The 27,588-nt window shown below is 41.8% G+C and overlaps 1 protein-coding gene across 2 annotated transcripts in view; it reads left to right on the top strand.

Moving 5' to 3' along the window:
• The window catches only part of LOC139386324 (protein furry homolog), a 190,223-nt gene that overhangs the window by 16,931 nt on the left and 145,704 nt on the right, over positions 1-27,588 (top strand). For both annotated transcript variants that reach the window (XR_011629033.1, XM_071131847.1), the window contains exons 2-9: positions 3,566-3,765; positions 18,331-18,384; positions 19,879-20,021; positions 22,939-23,029; positions 23,485-23,564; positions 23,660-23,740; positions 24,956-25,124; positions 25,765-25,857. Coding sequence is in view for 1 of the 2 variants with exons in the window: in XM_071131847.1 (XP_070987948.1) it covers positions 3,566-3,765; positions 18,331-18,384; positions 19,879-20,021; positions 22,939-23,029; positions 23,485-23,564; positions 23,660-23,740; positions 24,956-25,124; positions 25,765-25,857 (911 nt within the window). In the remaining variant the exon portion in view is untranslated. The remainder of the gene's footprint in view (positions 1-3,565; positions 3,766-18,330; positions 18,385-19,878; positions 20,022-22,938; positions 23,030-23,484; positions 23,565-23,659; positions 23,741-24,955; positions 25,125-25,764; positions 25,858-27,588) is intronic.

Raw genomic sequence — 27,588 nt, 5'->3', positions numbered from 1 at the left:
TAGGCGTTAGCACACGGCTCTTTGGCTATTTCTAGCAACATTTTCTGTTTAAGGGGAGTTGAAGTGAAACAGTGAAACTGTGAGGTAAAGTCAAACGAATGTGTCAGTTGTTTATGTGTTTTATGGGCCGGGTCAAGCCGTCAGTGATTAAACTCAGGCCTGTATCACAGCGTTGGCTGAATGACGGTCACATGTAAGAGATTTCTTTCCTCAGAGGGCAATGACATCTTGAATAGCAGATGAAAACACCAGCTGCTAGCAGCTAGCTGGTAGCAGTTTTAATTTCCCTAGCCAGCCACAGATGAGGTCAGATCAGCTGGCTAATGCAGTGGAGCATTGGGAGAGAAATGCTCCAGCTTGTTATCCTCTCCTCTACTCTCTGCTGGAGTTATTTTCTCCCTGCTGGGAACTTTTCAATAAAAGCACTTTTCAAAAACCAGAAAGTGGAGGCACTGAATCAAATATTAAATGCTGCAGCAAATGCATGGCTTGTCCTCCCACGGTTTCCAGTGGGCAAAATGTGGCATATGATGTATAGATATCTTTTTCATGACAACATCAAAATGTACAACGAACTATGTCATATTTTGGTTATTATCTTGTCAGTTACAACCAAATAAAAATGTATTTTTCTTGTTGCTGAAAAGACGTTAATGCAAAAATGCTAGCGAAACGCATAGCATTACCAGGTATTGTTCATCCTGATCAGACAGGTTTTTTACATGGACGATACATTGGAGATAATATACTACAACTGCTAGAAATAATAGAACACCATGAAACATCTAAGAAGCCAGGCCTAGTTTTTCTAGCAGATTTTGAAAAGGCCTTTGATAAAGTAAGACTGGGTTATATTTAGAAATTCTTGGAATTCTTAATTTCTGTGAGTCTCTTATAAAATGGGTAAAGGTATTGTATAGTAACGCCAGGTGTAAAATAGTAAATAGAGGCTACTTCTCAGAGTTTTGAATTGTCAAGAGGAGGAGGAGGGTGTCCACTGTCACCATATCTATTCGTTATGGCCATTGAAATGCTAGCTATTAATATCAGATCAAATAAAAGCATTAGAGGATTAGAAATCCAAGGCTGAAAAACAAAGGTGTCTGCCGATGACTCAAGTTTTATTTTACGTCCTTAAGCTAGATCCCTGCAATGTCTCATTGAAGATATGGATCACTTTTCTGGACTCTCTGTACTAAATCCTATTTATGATAAGTGTACAATATAGAAATAGAAAACTAGTAAAAATAGACAGGATCCTGCAACCATGGAGAGGTAAACATCTGTCTAATGATGGAAAAATTACACTGATTAACTCCTTAGTCATATCTCAGTTTACTCACTTACTTATGCCGCTGCCTACTCCTGATGATTTGTTTTTCAAATCTTGCCTGGATGCTAAACCAAACAAGACAAAGCGTGTCTGTCTATGTAATAAATATGAACTGGGTAGATTGAGATTATGACATATAAAATCACTAACCTCTCTCTAAAAGCTTCACTTATACAAACATTTTACTTTAACCCTAACTGGTTCTCAAGTAGATTACTAAGAAAAGCTCATCCATTATTTAAAAAGTGCCTTTCTGCAGATTGCAATGTCTCATTTTTGATTGTTTGAAAATGAAACCTTTTTCAATTTCATCCCCCCTGAAAAGACATAACAAATATTATGGTTGAACTTAAATGTGCTTGTTCATAAAATATCTGTATTCATGGGAAAGATGTTTGAAAGGGGTATTTTGTTTTAAATTATATCGTAAATTGGAATGGTAGAGTTATGTCTTTCATGGAGTTATCAGAATTGTATGGGAAGGTCTGCTCAATCCAAGATGACAACCAATTGACTACACCAATACCCCCAAATGGAGGAGGGTGACAGCGGGAGAAGGTAGGGAACTAGTCTGTCTGCCCAACATAAAGGGTCAAAATTGGCAGATGAATAAAAAAATAATTAAAAAGAAAGTATACCAGTTTCATTTGAGGACCAGGATGTTAACAGCTGTGCCATACAGATTGCAAAAGAGTTGGGAAGAGATTTTTGATGTACCGATTCCATGGTACAGGGTGTATGAGTTGATATATAAAACAAAGTGTATTTCAGAAAAAAAATGTACAGAATTCTTGTCATCAACAAGATGTTAAATATTTGGGGCATACAATCATCGCAGCTCTGCAGATTTTGTTGTGAGGATACAGAATCAATAGACCATTTGTTTTGGTATTGCCCTCAACCTGTTTCTGGTCTCAGGTTCAGGAATGGCTGAAAAAGCATAACATTAATCTAAAATTGACCATAAAAATAGCATTGTTGGGAGATCTGGAGAGACCTGGTCAGTCAATTACTAATATACTAATACTCTTAGTAAAGGTATTAGGTGCAGGTGTTTGTACGCGTGTACACATGCATATACAGACACTTGCATTTAAACTCACACATGTGCACTACATACACACACACACATACACACACACACATACTGTACATCCACACATGTAAATAGTGCCATACACTCAAACGTATTCAGTTGGGCTTGCTGTTATTATTTTTGTTGTCCTTGTTGTCTTTTGTTTTTGCATTGTTTTCTGTTTTCATTTGTTTTTCTCTTTTCGTCATTTAGTTGGTTGTTGTTGCATTGGTGGGACAGTGACTTGGGGGGGGGGGGGGGGATCTTGGATGGTTGAGGGGCAGCTCTCGGGGAACTGTGGGGGGGACTTCGGAGGGCTTGTGGCATGGCGGTTGGTAGCTTGGGCCGGTGGCATTGACCCTGGTTGCTTCTGTGGGTCGCTCTGTATGGGAGTCTGTTAGCCAGCAGCATACCACCCTGCATACCACTGCTGGCTTGCTTCTGAAGCTAAGCAGGGTTGGTCCTGGTCAGTACCTGGATGAGAGACCAGATGCTGCTGGAAGTGGTGTTGGAGGGCCAGTAGGAGGCACTCTTTCCTCTGGTCTAAAAAAAATATCCCAATGCCCCAGGGCAGTGATTGGGGACATTGCCCTGTGTAGGGTGCTGTCTTTCGAATGGGACGTTAAACTGGTGTCCTGACTCTCTGAGATCATTAAAGATCACATGGCACTTATCGTAAGAGTAGGGGTGTTAACCCCAGTGTCCTGGCTAAATTCCCAATCTGACCCTCAAACCATCACGGTCACCTAATAATCCCCAGTTTACAATTGGCTCATTCATCCCCCTCCTCTCCCCTGTAACTATTCCCCAGGTCGTTGCTGCAAATGAGAACGTGTTCTCAGTCAACTTACCTGGTAAAATAACGGATAAATAAAAGTTAGATGACTGAATGTAATGTAAATGTTGAGTGGCTTCACTGCAAGTACTGTAGAATGGATGTTTTAATATTCAATAAAAAAATAAAAGAAATTGAAAAAAATGAATAAAAATAAAATAGACATAAAAGTTAACAAAACATCCTGATACAACCTGACTAAAACGTCCTAAACGACGGAGTACACTACTAGCAACAGTACATTGCTGCTCTTACACAATTACAGGTAGAATATGTCAAATGTACGTAATTTCCTAACCTGTGTGTTGTGGTGTGTCCCCAGCGTCTCCAGTGGGAACCGGACACAGTAAGCCACCCATCCCTCCAGTGCTGAGTCCCCAAGGAGACAAGGGTCCTCCAGCCATGATGCCCATTAGCATCGACCCGGAGAGCCGGCCTGGGGAGTATGTCCTCAAGAGCCTGTTCGTAAACTTCACCACGCTGTCCGATCGCAAGATACGCATCATCATGACCGAGCCGCTGGTGAGTCAACCTGTTTGCCCTGTATATCTATCTGTTTGTCTGTCCATCTGTCCATCCATGTCTGTCTGTGTCCATCTGTCCTTCCATGTGCCACAGCTGTAAACCAGGCGTTGTTAAAGCTACAGTCTAACTTTGTTGCCTTAAAAAAGTTTGGAAACACCTACTAATTCAAATCAAATCCAATTTTATTCGTCACATGTGCCGAATACAACCGTACCGTGAAATGCTCACTTCAAGCCCTTAACCAACAATGCAGTTCAAGAAATAGTTAATAAAATATTAACTAAATAAATAAAAGTATTTTTTCAAAAAGTTAAGCAAGAAATGTAAATAACAATAACGAGGCTATATACAGGGGGTACTGTACCAAGTCAATGTGCGTGGGTGTCAATGTCAATAGCCTGGGTGGCCATTTGATTAGTTCAGTTGTTCAGCAGTCTTGTGGCTTGGGGATAGAAGCTGTTAATGTGCCTTTTGGTCCTAGACTTGGCACTCCGGTACCGCTTGCTGTGCGGTAGCAGAGAGAACAGACAATTTGTTGGGCCTTCCTCAGACACTGCCTAGTATATCGGTCCTGGATATTAGAAAGCTTGGCCCCAGTGATGTACTGGGCCGTGATGTACTACCCTCTGTAGTGCCTTACGGTCGGATGCTGAGCAGTTGCTATACCTAGCGGTGATGCAACCGGTCAGGATGCTCTCGATGATGTAGAACTTTATGAGGATCTGGGGACCCATGCCAAATCTTTTCAGCATTCTGAGGGGGAAAAGGTGTTGTCGTACCCGTGTGTTTGGACCATGATAGTTTGTTGGGGATGTGAATACCAAGGAACTTGAAACTCTCGACCTGCTCCACTCAACTATGAAATAACACAAATGGAATCATGTAGTAACCAAAAAAGTGTTAAACAAATCAAAATATTATTTATATTTGAGGTTCTTCAAAGTAGCCAACCTTTGCCTTGATGACAGCTTTGCACGCTCTTGGCATTCTCTCAACCAACTTCATGAGGAATGCTTTTCCAAGAGTCAGGCTGCATCATATTGGGATTGGGAGTCCCATAGGGCGGCCGGGGTAGGCCGTCATTGTAAATAAGAATTTGTTCTTAACTGACTTGCCTAGTTAAATAAAGGTTAAATAAATACAAATTCAAAATAAAGCATTTCCAACATATGCTGAGCACTTGTTGGCTGCTTTATCTTCACTCTGCTATCCAATGCATTCCAAACCATCTCAATTGGGTTGAGGTTGGGTGATTGTGGAGGCCAGGTCACCTGATGCAGCACTCCATCACTCTCCTTCTTGGTCAAATAGCCCTTACACAGCCTGGAGTTGTTTTTGGTTAATTGTCTTGTTGAAATACAAATAATAGTCCCACTAAACACAAACCAGATGGGATGGCATATCGCTGCAGAAGGCTTTGGTAGCCATGCTGGTTAAGTGTGCCTTGAATTCTAAATAAATGAAGAACAGTGTCACCAGCAAAGCACCCCAACACCATCACACCTCCTCCTCCATGCTTCACGGTGGGAACCACTCATGTGGAGATCATCCGTTCACCTACTCTGCCGTTCTAATGTCCATTGCTTGTGTTTCTTTGCCCAAGCAAGTCTCTTCTTCTCATTGGTGTCCTTTAGTAGTGGTTTCTTTGCAGCAATTCGACCATGAAGGTCTGATTCACACAATCTCCCCTGAACAGTCGATGTTGAGATGTGTCTGTTACTTGAACTCTGTGAAGCATTTATTTGGGCTGCAATCTGAGGTGCAGTTAACTCTAATGAACTTATCCTCTGCAGCAGAGGTAACTCTGGGTCTTTCTTTCCTGTGGCGGTCCTCATGAGAGCCAGTTTCATCATAGCATTTGTTGGTTTTTGCGACTGCACTTGAAGAAAGTTCTTGAAATTTTCCGCATTGACTGACCTTCATGTCTTAAAGTAATGATGGACTGTATTTTTTCTTTGCTTATTTGAGCTGTTCTTGCCATAATATGGACTTGGTCTTTTACCAAATATGGATATCTTCTGTATACCACCCCTACCTTGTCACAACACAACTGATTGGCTCAAACGCATTAAGAAGGAAAGAAATTCCACACATAACTTTTAAGAAAGCACACCTATTAATTGAAATGCATCCTCATGAAGCTGTTTGAGAGAATGCCAAGAGTGTGCAAAGCTGTCATCAAGTCTACTTTTTTGGTTACTACATGATTCCATATGTGTTATTTCATAGTTTCAATCTATTCACTGTTATTCTACAATGTAGAAAATAGTAAAAAAAAGAAAAATAAAATCCCTGAAATGAGTAAGTGTGTCAACTTTTGACTACTACTGTATGTTGTTCTCTAATTCTTGCAAAAATGTTTCCGATGGACTTCAATATTTAATAATTGAATGGTTCTCCCTTCCATTGGGTTCCTATATCTGGGCATTTGGATTGGCAAGGATTTACCATTTAACAAACATACTGATAAGCTAGTTAAAAGCTAAGATTTCGAAATAGATCTTGCCTCACCCTAAACAGCAGGAAGCAGATTGTGCAGTCAACTTTCCTGCCAGTTCTTGACTATAGTGACACCATTTACCAGAATGCAGCAGCCACTACTCTTAAGCCTGTGGACGTCATCTACCATAGTTCCCTTCGCTTTATCACAGGTCACGGTTGTAATACTCATCACTGCATCCTGTATCAATAGGTTGGCTGGTCCTCATTTCAGTCCCGTAGATCACTTCACTATTCCTCTATTGTTTACAAAGCTCTACTACTCAAGCTTCCGACTTACGTAACTTCATTGTTGAAGTATAAAAACATGAGTTACCAAACCCGTCCACAGGGTTGGTTAACTCTTGAGGTTACTCAGGTCTCCACCGAATTAGGTACATCCACTTTAGTTTTAATGCGCATCGCTGATGGAACAATTTACAAAACTCATTACAATTGGATGTTCTGGTGCTGCATGGTAAATTAAAGTGTTGATTGTGGACCTCGTAGCTGAAGAATGTAACTGCTTTTCTTACATTTTGTGCTGTATTTTTATTTGACATTATTTTAATTGCTGTTTTGTTTTATATTGTATTTGATTATTGTGTTGCTGTAGGGCACTCTTATGAATGAGACCCTGGTTTCAATGGGTTTGCCCTGAATAAATAAATATTAATACAAATATAAGCAGAGCAGTTTCATGATCCAGGGAGTTCCTCGGTGGCATGGGGGGAAGTGAGGTCATGACCCTAGGTCAGAGGAAGGTCAAGTGCCTGGAGACATAGAGACTGTTACATGCTGGGTTTAGGGTAATATTGGTTTAGATTGTTCAAGCATACAGTGGCTTGCGAAAGTATTCACTCCCCTAGGCATTTTTCCTATTTTGTTGACTTACAACCTGGAATTATAATAGATTTTGTATCATTTGATTTACACAACATGCCTACCACTTTGAAGATGCAAAATATTTTTTGTGAAACAAACAAGAAATAAGACAAAAAACTATAAACTTGAGCGCGTGTAACTATTCATCTCCTCAAAGTCAAAACTTTGTAGAGACACTTTTTGAAGCAATTACAGCTGCAAGTCTCTTGGAGTATGTCTCTGTAAGCTTGGCACATCTGGCCACTGGGATTTTTGTCCATTCTTCAAGGAAAAACTGCTCCAGCTCCTTCAATTTGGATGGGTTCTGCAGATGTACAGCAAACTTTAAGTCATACCACAGATTCTCAATTGGATTGAGCTCTGGGTCTTGACTAAGCCATTCCAAGACATTTAAATATTTCCCCTTAAACCACTCAAGTGTTGCTTTAGAAGTATGCTTAGGGTCATTGCCCTACTGGAAGGTGAACCTCCGTCCCAGTCTCAAATCTCTTGAAGACTTAAACAGGTTTCACTCAAGAATGTCCCTATATTTAGAGCCATCCATCAATCCTTCAATTCTGACCAGTCCCTGCCGATGATGGTGTTCTCGGGGTGATGAGAGGTGTTGGGTTAGCGCCAGACAGCATTTTCCTTGTTGGCCAATAAGCTCAATTTTAGTCTCACCTGACCAGAGTACCTTCTTCCGTATGTTTGGGGAGTCTCCCACATGCCTTTTGGCAAACACCAAACATGTTTGCTTATTTCTTTCTTTAAATATTGGATTTTTTCTGGGCACTCTTCCCAGCTCTGGAGAGTGAATGACTTAAAGTGGTCCTATGGACAGATACTCCAAACTCCGCTGTGGCGCTTTGCAGCTCCTTCAGGGTTATCTTTGGTCTCTTTGTTGCCTCTCTGATCAATGCCCTCCTTGCCTGGTCTGTGAGTTTTGGTGGGCAGCCCTCTCTTGGCAGGTTTGTTATGGTGTCATATTCTTTCAAATGTTTAATAATGATTTAATGGTGCTCTGTGGGATGTTCAAAGTTTCAGATATGTTTTTATAACCCTACCCTGATCTGTAATTCTCCACAACTTTGTCCCTGACCTGTTTGGAGATTTCCTTGGCCTTCATGGTGCCCCTTGCTTTGTGGTGTTGCAGACTCTGGGGCCTTTCAGAACAGGTGTATATATACTGAGATCATGTGACACTTAGATTGCACACAGGTGGACTTTATTTAACTAATTATGTGACTTCTGAAGGTAATTGGTTGCACCAGATCTTATTTAGGGGCTTCATAGCACATATTTTTTTGAATTTTTTTAAACAAGTCATTTTTTTCATTTCACTTCACCAATTTGGACATTTTTGTGTATGTCCATTACATGAAATCCAAATAAAAATATATTTAAATTACAGGTGTAATGCAACAAAATAGGAAAAACACCAAGGAGGATGAATACTTTTACAAGGCACTGTATACTTCATGTGTGAATAACATAATCATTGATGTAAATACACTGTATGTACATATAACTAGTAATAAAGTGACAGATAGTAAACAGTAGCATTGTTTGTGATGAGTTAAACAAGTTATTGCAAAAACGGTCAATGCAGATAGTCCGGGTAGCTATGTGGTTAACTATTTAACTAACTTATTTAGCTGTTTTATGGCTTGGGGGTAGAAGCTGTTCAGGGTCCTGTTGGTTGCAGACCCGGTGCATTAGTATCGCTTTATGTACGGTAGTCTATGACTTGGGTGGCTGGAGTAAAGTGTTAGAGCCTTCCTCAGACACTGGTATATAGGTCCTAGATGGCAGGAACCTCGGCCCAATTGATGTACTACCCTCTGTAACACCCTTCGGTCCGATGGCAAGCAGTTGCCATATAAATCAGTGATGCAGCCAGTGTAGATGCTCTCAGTGGTGCAGCCTTAGAACTTTATTTATTATATATATATATATTTTTTAAACCCCTTTTTCTCCCCGGTTTTATGGTATCCAATTGGTAGTTACAGTCTTGTCCCATCGCTGCAACTCCCGTTCAGACACGGGAAAGGCAAAGGTCGAGAACTGTGCATCCTCCGAAACACATCCCAACCAAGCCGCGCTGCTTCTTGACACAATGCCCACTTAACCCAGGAGCCAGCCCCACCAATGTGTCGGAGGAAACACCATACACCTGGCAACCGTATCAGCGTGCACTGCGCCCGGCCCACCATTGGAGTCGCTAGTGTGCGATGGGACAAGGATATCCCTGGCGTCCTAACCCGGATGACGCTGGGCCAATTGTGCTCCGCCCCATGGGTCTCCCGGACGCAGCCGGCTGCGACAAAGCCTGGACTCGAACACAGAATCTCTGGTGGCACAGCTATCACTGCGATGTTGAGGCGTTGTCATGCCCTCTTCACGACTATGTTGGTGAGTTTGGACAAGGATAGATCCTTAGTGATATCGACACAGAGGAACTTGAAGCTCTCAACCCGCTCAACATGAGTCTTTAGACATAGGCTCTGCTACAAGTCAAAACATTATGGGACTGGATAAGGAAGTACAGCGGCTAAGGCATTCCCTTTCACACCACATTAGCACAACTACAGAGGAATAGCCCTGGGATACAGTAGGAATTGTAGAGCTACTGTATGTGCTTCACCTGGGATTCCCTGATATTACAGCTCTACATAATTATGTACAATACTTCATCTATAATGCTTACATTTCTAATTCTTTAAAAAAAATTATAACAAAAATATTGATTACATTATTATTGATATGTGTATAGCTTAAACTCATTTAAAAAAGTATTCACTGGGGGTTACGTATGTGGTCCTGTATTCATCAAAAGAGTGCCGATTTAGGATCAGTTTAGCTTTTTATAATAAATAGGATGGGGGGTTCTGATCTAAGATTAGCATTTCTACTCTGAGACGCTTTAGGGGTCCTGGATGGTATCAAGGCACAAGGCGAGGCCCAGATGCAGACACAGGAGGCAGATGGTTGAAGTCGTACAATGTTTATCCAAAAGGGTAGGCAAGAGAATGGTCGTGGACAGGCAAAAGGTCAAAACTAGATGAGTCCAGGAGGTACATAGTGGCAGACAGGCTCATGGTCACGGCAGGCAGAATGGTCAGGCAGACGGGTACAAAGTCCAGAAACAGGCAAGTGTCAAAACCGGGAGGACTAGAAAAGGGAGAATGCAAAAAGCAAGAGAACGGGGAAAACGATGGTTGACTTGGAAACATACGAGATTAACTGACACAGAGAGACAGGAAACACCGGGATAAATACACTGTGGAGAATAAGCGACACCTGGAGGGGGTGGAGACAATAACAGGAACAGGTGAAACCGGTCAGAGAGTGACAGATGGTGAGGATAAAAGTGAAATCTCCTACAGTTTGTCGTATCATTGGACAACTGACCCTGCTGACTAACATTTCACAACATTGATCCCTCTTATGGAGGGAAGGACTGGAACAGGTGGGAGTGACGGTAGCTGCAGGTTCAGGTTTCAGGTTTAGTCAGTGGAGGATCCTGTTACTACAGGATGTTTACCAAGACAAACTCTATGTACATGACCGGTGTTCACATCCCTGATGTGTTCACTCTTATTAAGAAACTCTTTAAAAAAAGACTCTGAAGGAAACTCCTAAGAAACTTCTTAAGCATCTTTATGTTCAGTAAGTAGGCCTATGTCTGGTTAATCAGGATACATTATAACTATATTTTTCTTAAGACATGTTATGATACTATATATATAAATCAAAGTTGAGGATTTTGTCAGGGTATCATGCATTGGTGCATAAAAAATATATTAGACCAGCGTTCAAAAGAGTAGTAACTTGCAGATAGAAATGTAATGAATAAAATGTAATATTCTACATGACAGACAATCATACGTGTTCTACACAGTACATTTCTATCTTGACGTCTTTAACTTTGCACCCTCCTGAGGGTGTAGGGTAAAGTTGCCCCGAGACACTGATCTGTGTTCAGGTTGGCATTTTCCCCATTAATGGCTAAGGTTTTTATTTTATTTAACTAGGCAAGTCAGTTAAGAACAAATTATTATTTACAATGAAGGCTTACCCCAGCCAGACCATAACCCGGACAACACTGGGCCAATTGTGCACCGCTCTATAGGACTCCCAATCACGGCCAGTTGGGATACATACCTGGAATCGAACCAGGGTTTGTAGTGACACCTCTAGCACTGAGACGCAGTGCCTTAGACCACTGCGCCACTCAGGAGGTTAGGATTGGGGGAGGGGAAGCTGATCCTAGATCTGTACCAAGAGGAAACTTCACCCTGCACTGACCAGTCACCACCTACCTGAGATGTACAGTGCCTTGCGAAAGTATTCGGCCCCCTTGAACTTCTTGTTGGAAGACAAATCTCTGTCCCAGTCTCAGGTCTTTTGCAGACTCCATCAGGTTTTCTTCCAGAATGGTCCTGTATTTGGCTCCATCCATCTTCCCATCAATTTTAACCATCTTCCCTGTCCCTGCTGAAGAAAAGCAGGCCCAAACCATGATGCTGCCACCACCATGTTTGACAGTGGGGATGGTGTGTTCAGGGTGATGCGCTGTGTTGCTTTTACGCCAAACATAACGTTTTGCATTGTTGCCAAAAAGTTCAATTTTGGTTTCATCTGACCAGAGCACCTTCTTCCACATGTTTGGTGTGTCTCCCAGGTGGCTTGTGGCAAACTTTAAACGACACTTTTTATGGATATCTTTAAGAAATGGCTTTCTTCTTGCCACTCTTCCATAAAGGCCAGATTTGTGCAATATACGACTGATTGTTGTCCTATGGACAGAGTCTCCCACCTCACCCACTATCGCTTGCACAGTGCTCCTTGGGATGTTTAAAGCTTGGGAAATCTTTTCTTATCCAAATCCGGCTTTAAACTTCTTCACAACAGTATCTCGGACCTGCCTGGTGTGTTCCTTGTTCTTCATGATGCTCTCTGCGCTTTTAACGGACCTCTGAGACTATCACAGTGCAGGTGCATTTATACGGAGACTTGATTACACACAGGTGGATTGTATTTATCATCACTAGTCATTTAGGTCAACATTGGATCATTCAGAGATCCTCACTGAACTTCTGGAGAGAGTTTGCTGCACTGAAAGTAAAGGGGCTGAATAATTTTGCACGCCCAATTTTTCAGTTTTTGATTTGTTAAAAAAGTTTGAAATATCCAATAAATGTCGTTCCACTTCATGATTGTGTCCCACTTGTTGTTGATTCTTCACAAAAAAATACAGTTTTATATCTTTATGTTTGAAGCCTGAAATGTGGCAAAAGGTCGCAAAGTTCAAGGGGGCCGAATACTTTCGCAAGGCACTTTATACCACTCCAAAACCCTAGGGGAACTGAGGGAGACCCCATTTACATTTGGTATTAACATGGACTTTCTGTTATCTGTTTCTCGGATCTTGATACAGTTCACATTTTAATAGTAGTATAAATTGGGTCTGGAAGTGACCCTTGAATATTTTATCCACATAAAGTATGATGGAAAAAAAGTTTGGAATACTTTAAAAATGAAATTATGGGCAGAAAGACTAATTCAACTCCATCTTTCATGGAATCCAATGGCTCATTTATCGCAAAACCTTTTGATGTTGCCAATTACTTTAATGACTTACATTGTCAAAGTAAGCAAATTTAGCAAGAATAAAATACCTAATAATGAAGAGAAAGTGTTGTAATTTTACATTTTGCAAAGTTAGTGTGGGTGAGGTGGATAAACTATTGTTGTCCAGCAATATTGAGAAGCCACCTGGTATTGGTAACTTAGATGAAAAGCTACTGAATATGGTAGCGGACTATATTGCCACTCCTATTGTCATATCTTTAATCTGAGTCTGGAGAAAAATGTTTGTACTCAGACCTGGAGGGAAGCCAAAGTCATTCCGCTACCCAAGAGTGGTAAAGCACCCTTTACTGGTTCTTACAACCAACCAATCAGCTTGCTGCCGACTCTTAGCAAACTTTTGGAAAAAATTGTGTTTGACTATATACAATGCTATTTCTCTGTAAACAAATTAACAACAGACTTTCAACATGCTTATAGAGAAGGGCATTCAACATGACACTGACACAAATGACTGCTGATTGCTTGAAAGAAATGGTTAATAAGAAGATTGTGGGAGCTATACTCTTTGACTTCAGTGCAGCCTTTGACATTATAGACCATAACCTGTTGTTGAAATTGGATTTTCAACCTCTGCCATATAGTTGATTCAGAGTTATTTATCTAATAGAACACAGAAGGTTTTGTTTAATGGAAGCTTCTCTATTGACAAACATGTAAAGTGTAGTGTACCGCATGGCCTGTGTGTCTATGTATGCTAATGATTCAACCCTACAGTATACGTGTCAGCAACCACAGTTAGTCAAATTAATTCCTAAGTTCTAGACCTCAGAATAATCTGGTATTGAATTGTGTGGCTGTTGAGCAAGTTGAAGAGACTAAATTACTTGGTGTTACCTTAGAATGTAAACTGTCATGGTCAAAACATATTAATTTAATGGTTGTAAAGATGGGGAGAGGTCTGCTCTGCTCTTTTGACACCACACTCCACGAAGCAAGTCCTACAGGCTCTAGTTTTATCTTATCTTGATTATGGTCCAGTCATATGGTCAGGTGCTGCAAAGAGGGACTTAGTTAAGCTGCAACTGACCCAGAACAGAGAAGCATATTTTGCTCTTCACTGTTACCAGAGGGCTAAAATCAATACTAGACTGACTGCATCGCTTCTTGTTTTTATAAGAAACATTAGTGTGTTGAAAATTCTAAATTGTTTGCATAGTCGACTTACACACAGCACTGACACACACATTTACCACACCAGACGTGCCAGCAGAGTGGTCTTTCACAGTCCCCAGGTCCAGAACAAATTCAAGGAAACATACAGTATTATACAGAGCCATGATTGCACGGAACTCCATTCCGTATAGCGCAAGTGAACAACAAACTGGGTTTCAAAACACAAATAAAGAAAAACCTCACGGCACAACGGCTCTCCCCCATGTGACCTACTTTTTGTGTGAATCCACTGACAAGTATGTATAACTGATAGATGCACACACAAACACACACTCTCTAACACTCACTCTACACACACCCACACATTATTATTCTTTAGTTGTATTGTTTCTTTCATTACATTTGTGTGTATTTATTTATTAAAATGTTAATGTACAGTGCATTCGGAAAGTATTCAGACCCCTCGACATTTTCCACATGTTGTTATGTTACAGCCTTATTCTAAAATGGTGGTGGCAGAATCATGCTGTGGGGATGTTTTTCACCAGCGTGGACTGGGAGACAAGTCAGGATCGAGGGAACGATGAATGGGGAAAAGTTTCTGAAAGATCTTTGCAGAAAACCTGCTCCAGAGCGCTCAGAACCTCAGACTGGGGCGAAGGTTCACCTTCCAACAGGACAACAACGCTAAGCACACAGCCAAGACAACGCAGGAGTGGCTTCGAGACAAGTCTCTGAATGTCTTTCTGTGACCCAGCCAGAGTCCGGACTTGAACCCGATCGAACATCTCTGGAGAGACCTGAAAATAGCTGTGCATTGACTTTCCTCAACAAACCTGACAGAGCTTGAGAGGATCTGCAGAGAAGAATGGGAGAAAATCCCCATATACAGGTGGGCCAAGCTTTTAGCGTCATACCCAAGAAGATTGGAGGCTGTAATCGCTGCCAAACTAAACTGCCAAACTAAACTAAACTAAGCAACCTCTGCACTAACAACAAGCACAGCCACCACATCAAACATGCACTTGAAACTTTGCAACAAATTACTGTAGAATGTATAACTACTGAAAATGTACATTACAGCCTTAATCTAAAATGTATTAAATACATGTTTTAACTCATCAATATACACACAATACTCCATAATGACAAAGCAAAAACAGGTCTTTAGATTTTTTTTGTAAATAAAAAACAGAAATACCTTATTTACATAAGTATTCAGACTCTTTGCTATGAGACTCGAAACTGAGCTCAGGTGCATCCTGCTTCCATAGATCATCCTTGAGATGTTTCTACAACTTGATTGGAGTCCACCTGTGGTAAATTGAATTGATTGGACATGATTTGGAAAGGCACACACCTGTCTATATAAGGTCCCACAGTTGACATTGCATATCAGTGCCAAAACCAAGCCATGAAGTTGAAGGAATTATTCGTAGAGCTCCGAGACAGGATTGTGTCTAGGCACAGATCTGGGGAAGAGTACCAAAAAATGTCTGCAGCATTAAAGGTCCCCAAGAATGCATTGGCCTCTATCATTCTTAAATGGAAGAAGTTTGGAACCACCAAGACTCTTCTTGTAGCTGGCCGCCCGGCTAAACTCAGGAATCGGAGAAGGGCCTTGGTCAGCGAGGTGACCAAGAACCCGATGGTCACTTTGACAGAGCTCCAGAGTTCCTCTGTGGAGATTGGAGAACCTTCCAGAAGGACAACCATCTCTGCAGCACTCCACCAATCAAGGATTTATGGTAGAGTGGCCAGACGAAAGCCACTTGTCAGTAAAAGGGACATAGCAGCCCGCTTCGAGTTTTCCAAAAGGCAGCAAAAGGACTCTAAGACCATGAGAAACGAGATTCTTTGGCCTGAATGTCAAGCTTCATGTCTGGAGGAAACCTGGCACCATCCCTACGGGGAAGCATGGGGGTGGCAGCATCATGCTATGGGGATGTTTTTCAGTGGCAGGGACTGGGAGACTAGTCAGGATAGAGGGAAAGATGAAGTGAGCAAAATACAGAGATATCCTTGATGAAACCCTGCTCCAGAGCGCTCAGGTTCACCTTCCAACAGGACTATTGGTTAGCCAATGACAAACCCCCGATACTGTATGTCCTCTTCCTATACATACACTTCCTTTCCTTTACATCCATGCAGGAAATTGGATCACTTTAGCCGCTTGATTATTATAATCTCATTCACTACAAGTGGAGTGCGCTGTTTATCAATGTAAATGAGTAGTATTGAATGTGATGATCTGTGTGTCTCCACATTGCTACTGTTTGAGAATAATAATGTTGGATTGACCCTCCACCAACACCTTGAACTCTATCTAGATAGAGCATAGTGCATGAAAGTCTTTCATCAATTATGCACTGAAAACAAGACTTAAATATCACTTCATAATGCACGAGTCAACACCTACTGTAAAAGGTTGTCTGAATGAACAGAGGACCAGTCCCTTGTGAATGTGTCCCAAATTTCACCTGATTCTTATGGTTTACTACTGTAGTGTACTACTTTTTGACCAGGACTCATAATATATGAAATAGGGGGACACAAGCTGTGTGTCACAGGCTAGGCTGCCTGTCCTGCTTCTATAGGAAGGTCTGTAAATGCTTTACTTAAAACCTGCAGGTAGAATGCATTGTGATGTGGTTATAATGCATTGTACAACTTCTAATTTGCATGTACAACCCCTTATAATTTCTCAATATAATCTCATAATGGTCCTGATGAATTTACAACCGTTGAGTCAGTTTGAAAGTTCCTGCATAGAGACATAACATACAGAATCATTACAATAACAACGAATAAAGCATAATACCGGCAGGCTTTAAGTGAAGTCTTACCGGATTGCTTGTTGACGTCTTGATCAGTCATCTCCCCACCCTACTCACTGTCACAGTCAAACAACTGTTAGCTTGGGTGGAAACATCAATACATGGCGTCTGTGCTGTTCTGTCTGACCAAATAGGACACTTAGCACCCTGATACACCTTGAAGGCCATAATCAGCACTGTCCGTCTGTGTAAAATGCTGATGCACAGATTCTGCTTTCACAAAGACAGATATAACTATATTTTTTATTGATTTCACCTTTAGTTTGACAGAGAGTCAATGCTGAGACCAAGGTCTCTTTTCCAGATGAGCCCTGGTTTGCACAACAATACAAATCAAAATATAATATCATATAATATACGTTATTATACATGAAAAGCAAAACACAATAATAAAAAACGGTTACATTCTCCCTGTAAAAAGGTCCCCTAACAGCCGTCTGAAATGCCCTAGAGGCACCAATTCCTCCAATCTTAAAGTGCAATGGAGATTACTCCACGCATAAGGTGTACCCAACTCTGTGGAGATTGAAGGGACGTCCAGAGTTAGCCATCCCTGTGAGACCGGATCTGATGCAGTATCTTGTAAGTTAACAATTAAGTAATGTAGGCAGAAGTTTATGCAGGAGAGTATAAACTTGACTCTTGAGATTTCAATCACTCCAATGTTTTCTAGATTCAGACTGTATGTAGCTACATGAACAATCTAAGAGTGTGGCAGAATCATTGGAATGTACCAACATAAAGTGAAGAACACTGGCACAGAGTTAAGAGAAAAGGCCTCCCCAGGGGTCATGAGAGGTAGGCCGGTCCTGGGGCCCTCATATAGAATTTGCTTAGTTTTATACCACATTTCTGCGTTCCTTCAGTTCTTAAAATGAAGGGGAACGCATCCTAAAAAGGTACTGTCTATGCATTAAACACAAAGCGTGTGTAAATCACTTCATAAGTATGTTTCATACATTTGCAACTAAAAATAAATGACCCATGTAGGTTTTTACATCAAGGTCAAGATGCATCATTTCCAACCTTGGGTGTGTGTGGACGACATTAATAACACACGACATCAACGCACAGCACGCACAATTTATGGTCCAATCTGAGCGCAAGGCTATTTTAAAAATGAGACCCCAAGGCGCTAACTGGGTGACTGGCATTATGGGCATTATCCAGCTGAGTAAAGACTGATGCGGGCACGTCGTTAATGTCCCATCTCTCCTGTCTGTCTGACAGGAGCTGTCCAGATCTCCAACTGACTGGTGTCTTTTCCTATTAACTCTGGGGTTGCATCCCAAATAGCACCCTATTCTCTATATAAACCCTGTGGTTCTTGGTCTAAAGTCGTGGACTATATAGGGATTAGGAAGTAGTGCACTATATAGGAAATAGGGTTCCATTTGGACTTACCCTGGGTTATATAATGACCATACATCAACTGATCATAACTCCCCTTTCCAAAAATACCCAGAATGTCCAACACTAGGTCCTGATATGAGAAATGGAGAGAATTAGGAGAGGAAGTTCTTTAGAACTTTCACTTTTTTGTTTTTGAATTCATTTATTCATTTGTTTTTTTCTATTCTTATTCTATTAATGTTCTGTTGTGTTTTCACAGGAGAAACCATTGATCAAGTCTTTGCAGAGGGGTGAGGATCCTCAGTTTGATCAGGTAAGAACTGTTACTCTCTAATGGACAGAAAAATCAGTGAGGCAGGGTTGTGGGAGCTGAGCTCAAGCGAATACATTTTAGCTCCTGGAGCCAAAGCAGGTTTTCAGGTCTCAGAAAAGGTTACTCAACAAATGATACACAAGCTTGTTGTATTGAGCAGTCAGCCCATCATCACTGTTAATGCTTGTTGGCTGGGTAGTGCTTAACTCAACCTTCCCCACGGGGCCTCTCCAAATCTGTGGTTCTCTAGGTGCCTGTATAGTAGAAGGTTTGTGTGTGTGTGAGCGCACAAGTGTGTGTTTGTGTGCGTGGGTGTTCCTGTGTGCATGTGTTTCTGGGTGCCTACGGCTTGATGCCATTCAACAGTGTACAGAGGCAGGATTCTTCTCCTGCCCGTGCTGAATGAAGGCCCGCTGTATTCCCCTCGTCACACCAGACTCCCCTCCCTTTCCGTGTGCTTGTATCCAGGTCCAAGCCGGCCCGCCTTTCCTTCCTTCCTTCCCTCTCCTCCCTGGAGAGATGCATGCCACCCCATGGGCACCTCAACTCCTAGTCTCCCAGGACCCTGTCTCCCATCTCTCTATCTCGGGTCTCCATTGTTCTTCTGTCCCTTCTCCATTCTCTCTCCTCTCCACTCGTCTCCTCTTTCCCCTTGTCTCTCTCTTCTTTCTTTTACCTTTCCTCCCATCCCCTCTCACTGCCTGCAGCTTCTGTTGTGTGGAGGACAGTGAGGGTTAAGACACAGTGATTTTGATGCAGATATAAATGAAACATGACTGGGAAAGAGATACAACCCAAAATGATGTTGAACCAACATTCCATCAATGTCATCTATCAACAACATCTGTCATGCTGGTATAAAGGATTTGGATACATGCACAGTAATACACAATAGGGGTTTTAATACACCCAAAACAAACACGTATACAAAAACACTGGGCTGTACCCAAACAAAAGAGAGAAGGTAAGCCTCGTTAAACGACACGGGACAATACACGTAATACACAATATATAAAGCATGCAGCATAACAGCTGCACCAACGCATAGATACTCAAACGACCAACGGACATGGGAACAATAACTGACAAAGACAGAGGGAACAGAGGGCACGTATATAACATAATAATCAGGAGAATGTAATCAGACAAGACAGTCCGGGGTTGATGATAATGAATCCCGTTCAGTGAAGCCTAGAAGACCTGGTGAACAGAATGAGCAGCAGTACCGGGGAGGATCCGTGACAACATCAATTGAATATTTGGTTGACAACAAAAAAAGTGGTCAACGTGCACTCATTTTAACCAGATTTCAACCACAAATCAACGACAAGATTTGAAGGGTTGGTTAATTTCAAGAAGAATTAACATTTGTTGTCAACTCCAATTAAATATAATCTAAATATGGATGTTGATTTTAGCTGGAGGAAACAGTGTTATGTAATAATGATCTGCCTGACCAATATGTATACACCATTTGCATTTATTTGCTTTCAGGTGATAACTGCTATGAGTTCTCTGGCGGAGTACTGCCTCCCGTCCATTCTGAGGACACTGTTTGACTGGTACAGAAGACAGAACGGTCTAGAGGACCCAGAGTCACACGAATACAGACCCAGAGCCAACACCAAGTCAAAAAAGTAACACACGTATATGCACACACACACACCTTTTGATGGTACAGGAGACAGAACGGCCAATAGGACTTCCCATGAACACCCTGTCACATTTTATAACCAGAAATCATATACAGTTGAAGTCGGAAGTTTACATACACCTTAGCCAACTACATTTAAACTCAGTTTTTCACAATTTCTGACATTTAATCCCAGTAAAAAATCCCTGCCTTAGGTCAGTTAGGATCACCACTTTATTTTAAGAATGTGAAATGTCAGAATAATAGTAGAGAGAATGATTTATTTCAGCTTTCTTTCATCACATTCCCAGTGGGTCAGAGGTTTACATACACTCAATTAGTATTTGGTAGCATTGCCTTTAAATGTTTTAACTTGGGTCAGATGTTTTGGGTATCCTTCCACAAGCTTCCCACAATAAGTTGGGTGAATTTTGGTCCATTCCTCTTGACAGAGGTGGCGTAACTGAGTCAGGTTTGTAGGCCTCCTGCTCGCACATGCCTTTTCAGTTCTGCCCACAGTTGTATTTTTTCTAGGTGGCTCCCATTTTGGCTGTAGTGTTTCCAAGCGCGTGGAGGAAAGCGCGTTCTTTGTTATTTTTCTCCGGTAAAGACATTAACGATTCTCCGTCTTAAATTTGATTGTTTATTTGCATATTAGGGTACCTAAGGTTTGATTAGAAATGTTGATTGACTTGTTTGGATAAGTTTATTGGTAACTTTTGAGAGTTTTTATGGATATAAAGAAGGACATTATCGAACAAAAGGACCATTTGTAATGTAACTGAGACCTTTTGGAGTGCCAACAGAAGAAGATCTTCAAAGGTAAGGCATATATTATATCGCTATTTCTGACTTTCGTGTCGCAACTGCCTGGTTGAAATAAATTGCTCAAAAAAATAAAGGGAACACTAAAATAACACATCCTAGATCTGAATGAATGAAATATTCTTATTAATGCTTTTTTCTTTACATAGTTGAATGTGCTGACCACAAAATCACATAAAAATTATCAATGGAAATCAAATTTATCAACTCATGGAGGTCTGGATTTGGAGTCACACTCAAAATTAAAGTGGAAAACCGCACTACAGGCTGATCCAACTTTGATGTAATGTCCATAAAACAAGTCAAAATGAGGCTCAGTAGTGTGTGTGGCCTCCACGTGCCTGTATGACCTCCCTACAACGCCTGGGCATGCTCCTGATGTGGCGGATGGTCTCCTGAGGGATCTCCTCCCAGACCTGGACTAAAGCATCCGCCAACTCCTGGACAGTCTGTGGTGCAACGTCGCGTTGGTGGATGGAGCGAGACATGATGTTCCAGATGTGCTCAATTGGATTCAGGTCTGGGGAACGGGCAGGCCAGTCCATAGCATCAATGCCTTCCTCTTGCAGGAACTGCTGACACACTCCAGCCGCATTGTCTTGCATTAGGAGGAACCCAGGGCCAACCGCACCAGCATATGGTCTCACAAGGGGACTGAGGATCTCATCTCAGTACCTAATGGCAGTCAGGCTACCTCTGGCGAGCACATGGAGGGCTGTGCGGCCCCCCAAAGAAATGCCACCCCACACCATGACTGACCCACCGCCAAACCGGTCATGCTGGAGGATGTTGCAGGCAGCAGAATGTTCTCCACGGCGTCTCCAGACTCTGTCACGTCTGTCAACCTGCTTTCATCTGTGAAGAGCACAGGGCGCCAGTGGCGAATTTGCCAATCTTGGTGTTCTCTGGCAAATGCCAAACGTCCTGCACGGTGTTGTGCTGTAAGCACAACCCCCACCTGTGGACGTCGGGCCCTCATACCACCCTCATGGAGTCTGTTTCTGACCGTTTGAGCAGACACATGCACATTTGTGGCCTGCTGGAGGTCATTTTGCAGGGCTCTGGCAGTGCTCCTCCTGCTCCTCCTTGCACAAAGGCGGAGGTAGCGGTCCTGCTGCTGGGTTGTTGCCCTCCTACGGCCTCCTCCACATCTCCTGATGTCTCCTGGTAGCGCCTCCATGCTCTGGACACTACGCTGACAGACACAGCAAACCTTCTTGCCACAGCTCGCATTGATGTGCCATCCTGGATGAGCTGCACTACCTGAGCCACTTGTGTGGGTTGTAGACTCCGTCTCATGCTACCACTAGAGTGAAAGCACCGCCAACATTCAAAAGTGACCAAAACATCAGCCAGGAAGCATAGGAACTGAGAAGTGGTCTGTGGTCACCACCTGCAGAACCACTCCTTTATTGGGGGTGTCTTGCTAATTGCCTATAATTTCCACCTGTTGTCTATTCCATTTGCACAATAGCATGTGAAATTTATTGTCAATCAGTGTTGCTTCCTAAGTGGACAGTTTGATTTCACAGAAGTGTGATTGACTTGGAGTTACATTGTGTTGTTTAAGTGTTCCCTTTATTTTTTTGAGCAGTGTATGATTTGTCATGCATTTGTATGCGGGGCGCTGTCCTCAGATAATCGCATGGTTTTCTTTCGCCGTAAAGCCTTTTTGAAATCTGACACCTTGGCTGCATTAACAAGAAGTTAAGATTTATTTTGATGTATTACACATATATTTTCAAGAATGTTAAATATTTGAATTTAGTATTTTTGAATTTCGCACTTGGCAATTTCACCGGATGTTGGCCAGGTGGGACGCTACTGTCCCACGTATCCGTAAGAAGTTTTAACAATAAATTTGTGGAGTGGGTGAAAAACGAGTTTTAATGACTCCAGCTTAAGTGTTTGTAAACTTCCGACTTCAACTGTAGCTGCCGAAATGCTATTGGAATTGCAAATTGGATAATGATAAATCAATTTCACTTTTGTAATTTATTTTCCCATTTGTGTGGTGTAATCTGTGACATAACTTGGTAACTGTTGTAGTTTGACAGCTTTGTGCTAACTTGTCCAACCCTGTTGATGTTTCACAGTGATGAACAGCACAGAGATTTTCTACTTGAAAGGAGGGATCTGGCAATCGACTTCATCTTCTCCCTCGTACTTATAGAAGTTTTAAAACAGGTGACTAATTTTCTCTATATACTCCACTCTAAAACACTAAACCCACCTAGCACATTATTTTCCTTCAATGTTCTGGGAAGAAGAAAACTCTTCATTTCTTAAAGTGAAAGTTGGTTTTGTATCCTGAACATAAGTGGCATTTTTGACCAATGTTAGCATTCACATCCCTGAGGGATACTTTACAGAACAACGACTTCTTGGATACACCCTAAATAGCACCCTATCCCTTATATAATGCACTACTTTCCACCAGATGCACTACTTTCCACCTTTGTGGGAATATGGTGGCATTTGGGACGCAGCATAAAGCGTAGCTATATTCCGTTTGCTCAATCTCAGACTCATGACTGGAGTTTTCTGTTTGTAGCAGAATGTTGTCATGACAGTGTCCCCCCACCCCCCCCCCCCCCTCTCCCTCTTTCCCTCTCTCTTGCTCTCTCTCTCTCTATGACCAGATGCCGCTACACCCTGTCCTGGACTGTTTGGTCAGTGAAGTCATTAACTTGGCCTTTAAGCACTTTAGATACAAAGAAGGGTATGTTCAGCTCTGCTTTTATATGACTTGCTGTTTATACAGTATGTCTTTCTTTCCTTTTCCCCTATTCTTACACCTGTCTGTTTGTTTGCCAGGTATCATGGTCCTAACACTGGTAACATGCACATTGTAGCAGACCTCTATGCAGAAGTCATAGGAGTTTTAGCCCAGGCCAAGTAAGTGCCACAGTTCATTGTCATCTTTAAACAATAATCCATACTGTATGTCATTCATTCATTAATTAATAAATGTCTATATTCATTTGTTCATTCATTCATTCATTCACGTATTCATTTCTTAATTAATTCATAGGCTACTGTATAGTTAAGATAGTATGCTGTCATTCTTTGGGCAGTATTTGAACATATTTTAATTACCCTACACTTGAAGATGCAGGACAATAATGTATGCGGTTAAAAAAAATGTACCATAGCACTGATCAGGTGTGACAATATTCTGTTGTCATTCAGGGGATACCATCGGGTTTGTCCCAAATGGCACCCTATTTCCAATATAGTGCACTATTTCTGGGACCTAAAAAGTAGTGCACTATGTAGGGAATAGATTTCCATTTGGGATACATATCATGTTTAATGTTGCCATTGGAGATGACTAATGACTGTTTAGCAATTGTGGTATGTTTGAATTGTCACAATGCTCTCTCCTGCTTCTGTTCTGTACACATCTGCCTGAGAATCTCACTGGTTTAAATAGAGAGCTAGACCTGAGTGGACTGAAAATCGCTGTGTGTTTATTGGAACTTTCCAGATCATCGCTGCAAAGGAACAAAGTACTTAGAAATAGAGCTATGATTTGGGTAGTATTAGCATAGTGTAGGAGTGCTGATCTAGGATCAGTTTTGCCTTTCAGATTATAATGAATGGATCGGGGGTCCTGATCAAAACATTTGTCTGTTGCATGCTCTTATGAACACACCACTATAATAAAACTGGGACACCAGGTATGAGCATCTCCAGCCAATCTGTAGCATTCATTGATCAACACATGCTGCTCCAGAGCCAGTACTGTTGTTCCTTCAGACAAGCATGCATCAAAACTTTGTTCATTTGCACAATGTCTCTCGTTGACGTTCACTTGTTCAAACTCACCAAAACTGACATTCGGTAGATCCTGCCTATATATGTATAACTTCATGAGCTGGATTGACTGTCTTTGCAATTCGATTATTTTTGTTTGCGCTCGTTAGCATATTTAGCTAGCATCGTCCATTGAAATTCGTTATTACTTGCATTAACTATGTCAGCATTCTGGTAATAGACACCCAATGGGCTAATTTCCCCTGGTCAAAAGTAGCGCACTGTATTTCGAATAGGGTGCTATTCGGGACTCTGCCCTTGTTCCAACTCTCTGTCTCCTCCTCTCCTTCTCAGATTTCCTGCTGTGAAGAAAACATTTCTGTTTGAGCTGAAGGAGCTGAGACAGAAGGAGCAGAGTCCCTACGTGGTCCAGAGCACCATCAGCCTCATCATGGGTGTCAAGTTCTTCCGCATCAAGATGTATCCAGTGGAGGACTTTGAAGCCTCCTTCCATTTCATGCAGGTACAGATGTGAGCAGTGAGCTCTACGGAAACTGCAGAAGTGATGATTATAGGCCCACCTGTCTCGAACTAGTGTGTAATCCTGCATGTTTGAAAAGGACCAGTGAATTCTATAAGTGATAGGAAGCAGTCTTCCTAGTCTCTTTAATCTTCTTAGTAAACATATGAACTTGACTCATGTCTCTCTGTCTTATCCATGTAGCTAACAATGTAATAAGTGTCAGAAGTGGGATCGGAACCCATAAGTGAGAATGGTCATCTCTAACAGTACTAAAATAAGTCTAGAATCTCTTGATTCCTCTTATCTTCAGCTTGAATTCCCCCTTTGCATTCTGTATACTTTTCTAATCCTAGGCCTTTCTTTCCTTTTCTCGTCCCAATTCACCACCTATTCCAGAAATTCCTGTCAATCATTTAAAAGCATATGATTGGTTTAAGCATTGGCTGGAGTGAGTTTCCACCATTATTAAATCCATGCGAGAATGTGTTCAAGTGTACACTATGAGAAGGGTGGAGTTTCGTGACAATTTGTTGACCAGCATGTGACCTGACCTTAGTGGCTGACTGTATTGTTTACAACATGTAATCCTTATGATGTAAGGGTTTATGCTATATTTAATAAGTGCTGCTGTCTGTTGCAGGACTGTGCCCAGTACTTCCTGGAAGTGAAGGACAAGGACATTAAGCATGCCCTGGCAGGCCTCTTTGTGGAGATCCTAGTTCCTGTAGCGGCAGTAAGTTGGTTATCTGACCAGATGACAACTAAAATATGACGTCTTTTCCTTGACGTCTTGATGATGTCATGAAAACGATACTTGTTTGTAAAAGAGACCAGTTGTTGTAACCAATGATGTATATAAACCCTGGATTGCTGATGCTATGTATTGGCCACTGAGAGGCTTTGAAGCCACTGGTCGGCCATATTGGCACTCCCCAGTAGGAGCAGTCCTCCATAGGAATTAATGGAATTCTACAGCATTTAAATTCAATGTTTGAAGGACAAAATTATATGTATTTGTATATTTTTTTGTAGTGTGGACAGTAATATTAGTACTCTTTAAACATTAAACTTTAAGAAAAATATGTGTATATATTTTTCTGTTAGTTTCAGCATGAGTCTCAAAGTGAGAGGTGAGGTAGTCTGAGTGAAACCTCAAAGTTTAGTGTTGCATCGTTCCACTTTTAACCAACATTTAGCTGGGTTCAAAGCCCTTTTGAGATCTTTGAACAATGTTTGAGAGATGAGCGATATTGTCGAGCCTGAATCAATTAGCGGGTTAAGCTCGTTTCTTGATCGAACAAAACCTGGATAGGGATTTGAGTGAGAATAATTGGATTGTTTACGTCCTCACAAATGGGGTTAATTTCGGTGGACCTGTTCTCCGGCAAATCCACACCTGGTCATGTCGACTTATCTTTTTCCTCTTTGTCAAATTTCTGGTGCTTTTGTACTTCTCTTAGCAGAGCTTCTAGAGAGCATTGGTCTACGATTTGATCGTCGTTGAAGCCTTTGTTACCCTTGTGCCATGACACTTTGTGTGGGTTGGGTGCAGGAACGGAACGATCAGGTTGATTGTAGCGGTAGTCGTTTTGCAGTCGACCTTCTTTATAGTTAGTTTGACCGAGGTGGTTATTGTTATCGTGGTTTCGGGGTAGATACCTTTGTTGTGCGTCATCTCTCAAGGCTCCTATCCCTGATGACACACCCTCTAACTGGAGTGAGTGCTCCTGTCCAGTATTGAAAACTGAGATGTCAGAGGTCTTAGCAAGGTTGACTTTCGATGTCTCGAACACTGTGCTCGCAAGCTCTCCGAGTTCTGAGATTGGCAAACCAACGTGGGCTGTAGGGCCAATGTAGTTAATAATGAAGTTGGGATACATGTTTGACAGAAACATTTGTTTGAATGGTAATAGCTCTTCCATTCCTGTTTCATTGAGTAGGCCAGACTAAGCTGAACGAAGCCTATGATAGTATGCTTGTGGATGTTCATTCATAGCTTGTTTGACAGTATTAGCCAGCGAGCTGTCGTGTTTGTGAGATGCAGAACCACTCAATTCTATTTTCAAAGTCGTGCACGTTTCGAGTAGTCGTTTTTCACGTGTTGCTGTTGTAGACGGATGAGCCTTGTCACGTATCTATTTGGCGTTCGCTTCAACAGGTAAAGCCTGTCAGTATCCGTAGCATTCGGGTAGCCATCCAAGTGTCCTCTATAACTGCTAAAAATGTCTTAGTTTTGTTTGCTTCAAAGATTTTAACAATTTTGCCAAGGCTTTCCGCGCTAAGTGCACGGAGAGGGTTGGCTTCATCCTGTGGGGAATTGTGGGCCGAAAGGCCAAGAGGAAAAGCCAAGCTTTGGCTTTGTTGGCATGGAGGTGCCATATTACTCCATGACAAATGGCCAAGAGGAAAAGACTGATGGACACCTGAGAGAGGTAAAGTCTGAAACTTTGTCGTCTTAACTCCT

This window comes from Oncorhynchus clarkii, chromosome 27, assembly GCF_045791955.1.
Source record: "Oncorhynchus clarkii lewisi isolate Uvic-CL-2024 chromosome 27, UVic_Ocla_1.0, whole genome shotgun sequence".
In the NCBI taxonomy this organism is placed as follows: Eukaryota; Metazoa; Chordata; class Actinopteri; order Salmoniformes; family Salmonidae; genus Oncorhynchus; species Oncorhynchus clarkii.
The sequence above is the reverse complement of the archived record's forward strand: the minus strand, read 5'-3'. Positions and strand labels throughout refer to the sequence as shown.